This window comes from Eleginops maclovinus, chromosome 15 (assembly GCF_036324505.1).
Source record: "Eleginops maclovinus isolate JMC-PN-2008 ecotype Puerto Natales chromosome 15, JC_Emac_rtc_rv5, whole genome shotgun sequence".
Lineage (NCBI taxonomy): Eukaryota > Metazoa > Chordata > Actinopteri > Perciformes > Eleginopidae > Eleginops > Eleginops maclovinus.
The window spans coordinates 11,393,752-11,404,724 of NC_086363.1; the positions used below are offsets into that span (position 1 = coordinate 11,393,752).

A 10,973-nucleotide genomic window follows, 5' to 3' on the forward strand; every position below is an offset into this window, starting at 1 on the left:
CAGGCATGACGTGCATGCTGCTGATTCTGTGAAACTGAATCATTTACTGAAAGGGGCGTGTTCAAAAAAATCACGCATCAGTGCGTAACTGCGTATGACGAAATCACGTTAGGGCAAGCCCCCCCGGAGCCCATAGAAATGCATTGTATCGTTCGATTTTTGAAAAAACGAGTCTCAACATGTAAGTCTATGAGAGCGCCTGGGGCGATTTTCAATCTGACTGATATCGCCCCAAGGGGGCGGGGCTACTGGTTGGACAGTGACATCCAGGCTGCTGATTGTCGCAGCGATATTCAGGCTGCTGTTTGGACTATACTATTAAGACTTAGACCGGCAAAATAAACTCTTTTCTCTCTTTTTTTTTTTTTTCTTTTTTTTTTCGTTTGGCTTAAGGAGGGCGGTGCACTATCGCCCCCTATGGGCCAGCCGCCCCTGGAAGAGGGTCGAAATGCTGCAGACAATGCCCCGATAGGAAAAACGAAAAAGCCACCACAAATTTGTCACCAGAGCCGACTGTTTACTTTGTCTAGTTTTCCAGACCTGTCCCTGAGTGTTGACAGCACGTTGTGCTATTTAGTGAATTATTTTGAGTGTTTGATTTAAGTTAATTGGAGGGTCTTTTCATGGAGAGCATTGATGCTGTTCTATGGTGCTTTCTGCCTGTTAGTGCGTACGCATGTTTTTGTGACGTTGAATAGAAATCCATGTATGGGTTATTAAAAGTTTTGCCATGTTGTGATGGGGACTAATCCACGGACCCGAAAAAAGGGCCTGTCTACTTTTTGCGTTTTTTTCTCCCTAGTTATGCAAGTTAAAAGTCCAATGTTCTTGTCTATGAATAAATAAAAAAAACATCCCCCCCTCTGTTTTTTTGTCAAATCGCACCCTGGGTGCACCTTCAACATGTTGCGCACAGGCTGCAAGGCTCCGACACCTGCGGACTGGAGAATGCAAGTACTTAATGTTTGGGTATTAGCTGCGTAAAGGCAGGGCAGGGCTTGGCCAGATCATAACTTGGGGATTGTAGCTGCTCTCTTTCCTTTCGTTGACGAGTCCAGGACAGGGGGGAGACCACATGGATTGGTGGACTTCGTTGGCAGCGATCACTGCCCTGCTGTGGATATTCTGCTTTATAGACGGTAAGGGACAGTGTAGTTAGAGGATATTTGGTAGCTCTTCAGGAAGTCACCTGTCTACTACCTTATGGCGGAACAGCTGTCATAATTTCACAGCAACAGAAATAAGAATAGTTTTATGTCTACATAAAATGTGGCTGCATACTATGTAGTTTGGGTACAAATTATATCATACACATTAAGCTAAAAATATCCTACATTGTAGTTTTGCTAAGAATTCATCATAAAATCCGATTCAAAGATTGCACACGGGGATATCTTGGAGATGTCTTCATTTTGCACACGTTTCCCAAACTGAGCAGGATCCGAATAAACCCTGCCGGAGGTTGCGCAAAGCATGACATACTACAACTTTAAATAGTCAGGCCATGTTGCGTAGAGTAGACTGACTCTTAAAGTAAGAAGGCCTTGTATGAGTCCAAAAATCTTGGTTTGCTTAAATACAAATTATTTTTAGGACATACAAGAATGTCCTTTGGCATTCTTAGACAGATTACTCTTCTGTTTTAATGCCAATTTGTTTCAAGACATATATTGACAAAAGTGAAACTGCAACAAAAGGAATTACATGTTAAGAGCTCTATTGCAGATTAAACCATTTTATTTAAGAGTGGTCCCGTGTTGAGAGGCGCATGGTGAAGATCCGTGCCACCCACTTGCTCAGGTGATAGCCACCGCCCACATGGCTGATCACTTTAATCCAGTGGCAGACGTTGTTTGTAATGGTTGCTGACATTAGCCAGGGTGTTAAATTAGACTCCAGTTGACCCCGTTCCCCTCTTATCTCCAGGCAACGCCGTGCTCGAGCTGCGGCTGCTGTTCCACGCGCTCACCAAAGCAGCATGTCACCTGTACCTGGCCCTCCTCCCGCTGCGCCGCGCCGCCACGCACTTCGCCGACTGCTTAAGATACATGGTGAACAACTTCCAGCAGCCTCCCCCCTCTCCCCATGGCGTCGGCCTGCTCCAACACGGCCAGCCGCTGGGCAGGAAGGGCACACTGCACTTCCTGGAGGGCATGTGCGTGGTGTGCGAGACCGTGCCCAACCTGATGGGTGCAGCGCTGAGCGTGGGCGCAGCTTTCTGCCACATGCTGCAGGGGGGGTTCTACGTGCTAGCAGCCACGCTGCGCACCATCCAGGTCAATCTGTTCTCCCAAATGAACGGCGAGAAGGATAGATGGGACAAAGAACGCCACCGAGCCAAAGAGGGCGAGAAAAAGCTAAATTCAAGAGTGTTGGAGTACATATCGGTGTTTTGTCAAGACCCCGTCAGCGCTTTACGCATCAAAGTTGACGTACCACCTGTGTATAGATAATCCATTTAAAACAGCATCATGGGAAATTGGCAAATATGATGCATTCTTTTAACTGCTGAGGGGTTACGGTGGCAGGCAGTTTGTTGATTCAGATGAAGGGAGGTTGAATCATGACCTCTGGTTATCACTCACTGTTATTGGGGGTTTATACAAACAGAACATATATTAAAATGTGAAGATCAAGAATGTATGGTGCATTTTGTTACATTGGTTTTACACTTATTGACATAAATAAAAAATAAATGTCTCAAAATAATCTGTGATGGGATATGGTATCTAGATGTTTAATGTTATACATTATACAATCAAGTGTCATAAATCATACTCCGTCCTATGTCAAAAATCAGTCAAGTTGTTTTAAAGTGCTCTATTCTTTTTCCTTAATAAGACATGGTGGCCTTTTCAATTAACAATTGACAAAAACATAAAATACAATACAACGGATTAAAGTTAGTTTGAGTTCAGCATATTCATTCACAGAGATCAGGAATACTTACGCCTTTTTTCATCTAATAACACTGAAAATATAAAAATCAGCCATATAGTCAACCTCAGGTCACCATATCAGGTTGTTGTACCTTTATTGTAAGGTATGTAAGGAATTAAAACAAGGAAACAAGAGAATGGAGGAGGAAACAAGCGTTCACCCACTGGCATCCGAAATATGATGTATTTTAAGGTGCAGCAAGTATTTAAATTACTGACAGCTGCATAACTGCGCAAAGGGAAGAATATGAAGAAAGGAAAGACTTTTAAAGTCAGGGTTTGAAAGACTTTGAGCAGGGACCGTAGATGGATCTGTTCCAATGGAGGCTAGAGTTTAGCGTCAGGTGTGGAGGGGAGCATCTGGGGAGGGATTTTCCCAGCTAGTAAGAGAGGAAAAAGAAACAAAATAAATAATTGCCTTAACTTTCTGTTGGTTGAATGGCTAAACACAAGCGAGAGCAAACACTTAATCTCGTACATTGAAAGGACATTTCAATGTAACAGTCAGTATACTGTAAGATCTAAATACACAACTTTATCCCAAATTCCTTCAAATACAAACTTGTATTTTCAAGTAAACTAACTTACAAAGTATGTCATTGATTCTCCTGACAGCTGCTTTATTTACTGTGTATTCATTCTGCTCAGACCTGCGGTGAGAAAACAGAAAGGGAAACTCTTAACTCTGGCATCAGAAATTCAGACAGCTTCTCAGGCACATCAGAAAATGAGCTTAAAAACAAACAGATTTGCAGGAGCTAATCTCGTTACTCACGCCCTCGACTTTGTCACAGTCTCCAGTCTCTGCAGGGCCGACAAAACGTTCTTGTGTGTGTCAGACGACAGGGCTTCGTAGGTTAGAAGCTCACCTGAAACACACAGAGAAAATGATAGGGAATTATTTGGTGGAAACAGTTGGAGATGGTTACTAGAGGTCAGAGATCACGTTCTGTTTCACCTGAGAGGATGAGCTCTTTAGCCAGGTTTCGCACAGCAGATAGGAACTGTTTCTCGGCGAACACGTGAACTTGGTTTTCACAGAGGTACCTGAATATCACCTGGAAATGAAAGCACACCTGATCAAATAAAAGGACATACACCACATATTTAACTACTTAAAGTCCAACATTGTATTTGAGTTAAAGACTAAATTAGTTACTTCTGAAAGCCAGTTCACTTTATTATTCTCATATATGTTTGCAGATCTATGCATAAATTGTAAAACAAAAGAAACAATATTTAGCAAAGTAAATGTACTAAGCACATTTGATCTCCAGTAAACAGATGGGTGTAGTAACAATATTAATTTAACAAAAATAAGCATTAAATGAACAACTTTAATTGAATTAAAATAGAATTTTATGAAAAGTAATTTAAAAATATTTTCTGCAAATTATATTTTAAAGATCGGCCATCAAATAGTTCTAATTCTAATAAGTACATTATTTCTTTTTTTAGGTAGCTTTTCTAGAATTACAGCCCTGTAAAATATAGCACTCCTAATGTAATTTCCAACTTGCAAAGAATACAATTGTATTATCTGACTTAGTTATGTTGTGGTAATCATTTGTCTTTTTTACCTTAACTATTCAACAAAAAAACAATTGGTATCAGATAAAAAAATAAGGTCAATTGCAAACCCTCAGGTTCCCAGAACAAGAACAGTGGCCGTTACAGCCCCGTTGGTCTGGAGGAAAAAGTCACAGCACCTGGTAAGAGTCTATGAAGGGTTGTAGGAGTGCCTGCAGGAAGGATAACACCTCCAGCCCCGCATCTGACACCGTCACTTCCTGTTCACTGACATGGACTGCTCCACATTTTCTCAAGAGGGAGCACGCCTCCTCAAAGTCCTGGGAGAAAGAATCAACAGGCAGATTCACTCATTATCAATAAAGTCCAACCTATTTTGTTGTCTTTACAGAACACCTTCTGGATTAGGGTTTTTTAAAGTGTATAAAGGCATATAAAATGTTAACAATTTGCTAACAGTACTTAAAAAGCTACTAAATCACTTTCATTGCTGGCCAAAACACAGTCATCTACCTGACCTGGGACTCTGCTCTGACTTCAACCATTAAGCCTGATTATGTTTGTCAGAAGCTGAGCTGTGATCATGTTTGCACTACTCATTATATCCCCACTGTTTGACGGCACAATAATCCTCTTTGGGATCTTGTCCTGAGACGCCCGAAGGAATCTGAAGAGTATATTTACCTGAGATGAATTTCCAGGGATGAAGATGAACTCGTTGGAGAAGACGTCCCGCAGGAAGCAGAAGAAGGCTAGGAGCTCCTCTGTGAACGGAAAGGTGGATCAGGATGAAGCGAGAGGAAAATATATTAGAGATCTTGAATTACATCTTGTTCAACCATCACCTTTTTGTGCAGCCTTTGTGATGTGGAAGGCCGTCGCGAGCAAGGCGGGACGAACAAATATGTGCAGACACTGATTCCTGTAGGAAGCCAGCATCAGCACCGCCGCCGCCGTCCTGATCACTTCCTTTTCGGGGCTGATTGGACGTTCTCTCGCGGGCTCTTCCTCCTGAACCAGGAAGACACGCCCGGCTTTACGGTAAACTACGGAGGCATGAAGGGCCACGGTGGATGACATCACATCAGAGGATTGTCCTGTAAAAGAGAAACGTGTCCTGAAAAGTTTGAGATGTATTTATGTGTTTGTGTGTTTACTTGCTGGCATTTGCCACAAGAAATGTAAAGTGAGACAGTTTAGTGGGGTCCTCTTAGGGTAAGTTACTTAAGGTGCAATAATCCACGGAACATCTAAGTGAATGTGAACACTAGTGCCACATCACATTCATCTAATCTGTCTGATCTACAGCAGGGTCCAAGGAGTCTTCGGTGTCCCGAGGTAAGACACCGACAGATACAACTCTTTGAATGTCCAATTCACTTTGTATGGTTGAATTGTAGAGCAGCATACAAATGCCACCTACTGGTCATTCAAGGGAGGTATATAAATAAACCTCCTTAAAAGGCCCTTTGAATGTAGAGGACTTATTTCTATCATATTGAGCATGATAAAGCTGCACCTGAAATTCAATAATTACAGAAAATATTTTAAAATATCGTAAATATAATAGCATGGTTGATAACTTGAACTAAAAGTCAAGTAAAAATGAATTAGTAAAACTATTGATGACAAGTGAAACTAAATAGGAACGATTTCTATTTGGACATACTAAACTGGAATCATTACTACTTGTATTGACTACATAAAGAAAAAAACAATAAATGTATTACTAAATTAAAATAATGGTAAATAAACATATAAAATGTTCATCTTTTTTTCTTGGTTCTTATTTTATTATTTCATATTTTATTTTATTTATTTTACAGCCTGTCACTATATCTTTTTCTTCAAACAAACAAACAAGAAATGAAATAAAAGAAGCCTACATTTGTTTAAATTTGTTGGGTTTTTTTCAGATATAATGTATTCCTACATGGAAAAGAGACATGATTTTCCATCAAAACAGAACAAATGTATGAAAAATAAAATAAAGATTTCAGAAAACTAAACTTAAAACTAGCAAATGAAAAATGACCTAAAACTAAATTTAAATTAAATTAGAAACTATTATAACCTTGCCCACTCGGCCAGTTCAGGCGAGCCCCAAAGTCCAGCGCCAGCTTCCTGACCCACAGGGTTTTCTCTGTGAGCTCCTGCCACAGCAAACCCTCCTCTGTTAAGACTCTGGTGGGAGCCTGGAGCAGTAGGCACGCCATCAGGGCCCAGGGGCCGATCACATAGCCCTCCTCTTGGACTTTAACCATCAGATGAGCCACCCAGCTCACACAGGCCTGAACATCCGCGCTGGGCTTCTGAGGAAGGTCTCTGTGGATAAATGGAAAGGGAGACAAGGGGAGTCAGGGGATAGAAGTCTTTATGTTTTCAACATTTTGAGCGCTTTTATACAAATTAATCGATACGCTTTTATTGAACAATTATTTTTCTTATAGGCTGCAATCAATGTTTTTTTTACAAAATTTGATTGTGTTTGGACTGAAAACGTTGTGGAAATACTTTTTTTTTTTACCTTGGTACGAGGTTGTACTGGCAGCGGTTTATCTTGCCTTGACACAAATGTCGGACCGATATTGGACGGCCAAAGTTCACATGCATGCTGCCGTAATCTTCCTGGAGCACTTTGCTAGCTTTCAGCAGACCCTGCATGGAAAGGGTAAGGCTAGGATTGAATCACGAGCAAGAAATAATCAGCTTTATCCATGCAAGATCCCATGACCTTCACTAATGAGTTAGTGAGGTTAGAGACAAACCGATATTGTTTGCAAATACAATTAATGCATATCTTTCTGTATGTTACATAATTAACAAACGTAATTACATGTTGGTGGTGCAGAGAGTAATGGTGCAGAAAGGGTATTCTGAACCTAATTAACTTTCATTATAAATAGTTTAGATTGCAGTGCATGCTGGGAGGTGCCAAGGCATCTCGGAAACAGTTGATTATTAAAAAGTGAGCGGCCATGACGTACCGTGGTGCTTTCTTTGGGCTTGGGGATACCCAGCAACTCGTGTGCGAGCAGAGACTCCTCCAGCACTCGGTCGTAGCTGATGCTGATGGGGACCAGTGTGATGTCATACACCTCGCCTTTAAAGAAGGGCTCCATCACCATGTGCATCATGCCTGCAGACACATGCAGATACGGTAGATTTTAGTTTTTATAATAGCAGTGAATGAATATAACTTTAAAGCCACTACAGTTGAATTGTGGGAACCTATAGGCAAGTGGATGGGAAATATACAGACTTTTGAACAATTAAATACACTGACATACAAAGTTGGACAAATGAATATGAAAACAATTAACTTCAAATGTTGACACGCACTGAGGATGCTAAACAGTCATTTTCTATGATCGTGTATAAGGGCCATTGTAGGCGGAAAAAATGGAATGACACAGCTGCCGGAGGATGGTGATATTTTCAAGAAACTGCATTTACTAGATTAATGTTTTGTGCTTTATGAGAAAAAAAATCTGATATGAGATTAAAGTCACATATTTACCAGATCGGATCTAATCTGGACAAACTCGTTAATCATAAACACTATTATTATTGCTCTTATATGCAATCGCTGAAATACACTGTCATACCCTGGGACACACACACTATGCTTACCTAGCTTTGGCATCACAGACTTTAGTGTGCGACTCCGCAATCCTTCCACATAAAACTCCAAAGGAGCAATTCCTGTCTACAGAAAAAAACACTTAACAGTTGGAAACACAACACATGATCAAATACATAAGCTGTAAAATATGGATTCAGAAGGACTCCTTGAGCTGAAATAATTTCCAAAAGGACTACGACAGTTTGAGCGTGGCTGATGTAGCAGATTATTATGTTTTACCTTGACAACGGTTCGGACATACTCTGACAGCACTGCCCAGTACAGTTTGTCAGAGCCGATGGCACGCCGGATGAAGAATGCTCCCGAGCGACGCAGTATCTCTCCGACCATCTTCATCCCTGCAAGAGCTTCACAGGGGAGAGAAAGAGCGAAATAAACAGAGGGAGATAGAGAAGTGAGCATCAACTAGAGATGCTGTAATGTAATTCCTTATTTTATATTATTCTGTTGTTTTAATTTAAATAGATACTTGCGAATTCCTGCAGCAATAACTGGCAGTGGGATGTCATAGGTGAACAGGATGTAGGAGATAACAAGGAAATCCATATAGCTCCTGTGATTGGGCATCAGGATCACAGGATTCTCCTGAACAGCTTGTTGGAGCTGGAAGGGGACAGAATTTTAAAAAAATAGTTTCAATAGAAAATAGGGAAATCAAATAAGGTATCAGAAGCAGACACTGTGAATAAATGTCTCAAAATAACTATTTTAGCCACTAATTCACAATTTAATTCATTTATTCAAACATTTAAATGTTGTAAATCATGTTATTCTCACTGTTAAGTGTTTGGGAAGACATTGGTAAATGCACTTATGAATGGGTGCTTTGCAGGTCAACGTTGACATACGGGAAATAACATTTTAACAGAGGCTTAAAATGATTGCATTTTGAGAGAAATAAAGGCAAGAAAAAAAAAGACAGGAGATGAGCCTTTAAGTTTACATTTATTACCCAAATAATTAAATACATTTCTGTTGTCCTTACCGTGTTGAGTCCTTCCATGTTAACGAAGATGCTGCTGTAGAGTCTTTTCAACACCTTGGTCAGTGTGAAGCCCATCAGCCTGATGAACTTCAGCTGCAGGTTCTGAGACATTTCCTCCAAAATTCTACAAGCCTCTTCTTTCACCTCCTCCATCGATGAGCCCGTCTCTGCGGCTATCTGAGTGGGAAAGCAGAAAACAGACCATGTTGATTCAGAAATGCTGGAAAACTTCTTTGTTATGTTTTCAAATGACACTATCCCACCTCCTTGGCTATGTAGTGTAGATACTGGGACTCCAGCACAGCTTTTTTGAGGTCAGCGGTGGAGCAGGACTGGGCTCCTTTGTAAGGGTGGGGGCTGAAGGTCCGCAGTGCATGGCCCAGATCACTGCTCTGCCTTCGCTCCTCCAATATATCCACAAACTCTTCCTCATTTTCCAGCCTTGCTCTGCCCAAGTCCCGGTACTGGAGGAGGAAAGGCAAACTCATGTTAAAAGGCATCATAACTATTTTAATATTTGTCACCTTTAATAGAATAGAAAGAGCAGCAACATGGCTGATTTGCTATAGGGTGTGACTGAGTGATGAAAACATAAATGTATATTTGGATGCTGGTATTGTGGATTCCTGTATTAAGTGTTGCCTTGCAAGTATTTCTTGATTTAAGAGTCAACTCTTAAGTTATCTTCCAAAAACATGAAATACTCATGTTTCAACCTCTCAATTAATTAAAAGAATACAAAAGAAAGTTGTACAGGTTGTAAAAACAACAAAAAGAGCAGGGCCAACACTAAATAAATCACATGACGTGAGAAACACACACACACACACACACACACACACACACACACACACACACACACACACACACACACACACACACACACACACACACACACACACACACACACAATTGTAATTTAGGGAGACAGAAGGAAAGATCTCTTGTACAGCTGTAAAAATTGTCCTAGATATTTAAAACAAAGAGGGCATTGGTGTTATTGTGACTCTTGTTTTTCTACTTTTTAAACCCCATATTTAGCACAAATGACTTATCCAAGGACTATTTTTCTATTTGTTGCAAAACATGTATTTTCAACAAATGAGAGTCCAGGCTTTCCCTAGTTATATAGACACACTCTGACTCCTTATCTATGAACTATGCACATCTGACCCGACCCGTTAATATCGGTTGGCAACCATTGAGCAACAATACAATGTTTTTAAGTTGGCCAATTTTTTAGCAGTTTATAGACTCGGTTGCACTTTACAACTATATTCACAGCTACACAAAGGCCTCAGCTTAAAGTACTTTCAACAAACATTTGTATTTGTATCGTTCGGTCGCGTAGCTAGCGCTTCCATACACTTTCTTATCCTACTAACTTTTTAAACGCACGAGCCATTCATGTCCGAAAGCGTTCTGACAGAATGCAAAGAGGGTACATAAACGTTCAACAACATTTCGGCAGGTGCTGACGGCTGTCTCTTACCTCGTCTGTCATTCTTCACAGGAACAACCAGAAACCCTTGCAGGTGCCTGACTTTGTTTTTTTCCCCCCCCCCGTCCTTCCTTGGCTGCACCCTGCATGGAGTCCAGCAGCACCCCCCGCGGGGCCAGGCCAATGGTGTGGCCGGGTTTTGGAAACTCCTCCCGCCTATTGTAATGTGCAGCCCTCTGCTCTTGAATGACCCCCACATCACACTATTGAGAGCGATGTGTGCAGCATATTGAAACAATTTAGCTTTGCTTCTTGTAGAGAGGTTTTTGAGTATATGTCTTGAGTCTAGATAAAGTGTGTAGTACACAATTTGGGCACAATACCAGTAATGTGTTCCTGTGCTAGTCTCATCTTTTTATCCTCAAGGACTAA

The 10,973-nt window shown here is 40.9% G+C and overlaps 1 protein-coding gene across 1 annotated transcript; it reads right to left on the reverse strand.

Moving 5' to 3' along the window:
* Positions 1–2,716: 2,716 nt before the first annotated feature.
* Positions 2,717–10,721, reverse strand: gnpat2 (glyceronephosphate O-acyltransferase 2). Its single transcript, XM_063901876.1, has 16 exons — positions 10,593–10,721; positions 9,364–9,564; positions 9,101–9,277; positions 8,589–8,718; positions 8,335–8,462; positions 8,103–8,178; positions 7,457–7,608; positions 6,997–7,127; positions 6,544–6,794; positions 5,315–5,566; positions 5,154–5,233; positions 4,649–4,789; positions 3,898–3,997; positions 3,715–3,808; positions 3,528–3,589; positions 2,717–3,319 (listed from the first exon to the last, which is right to left on the reverse strand). Exons 1-16 carry the CDS (start codon positions 10,602–10,604, stop codon positions 3,267–3,269), a joined length of 2,040 nt encoding a protein of 679 aa, XP_063757946.1. The 5' UTR covers positions 10,605–10,721; the 3' UTR covers positions 2,717–3,266.
* Positions 10,722–10,973: the final 252 nt, after the last annotated feature.

Bases quoted from the DNA above. Each gene is read 5' to 3' on its own strand.
- gnpat2 (XM_063901876.1), bottom strand. The intron at 5,234-5,314 runs GTGATGGTTGAA...TTCCGTTCACAG, and splicing joins CACAAAGGCTGCACAAAAAG to AGGAGCTCCTAGCCTTCTTC. The intron at 3,998-4,648 runs GTGCTGTGACTT...TTTCATTTCCAG, and splicing joins CCTTCATAGACTCTTACCAG to GTGATATTCAGGTACCTCTG.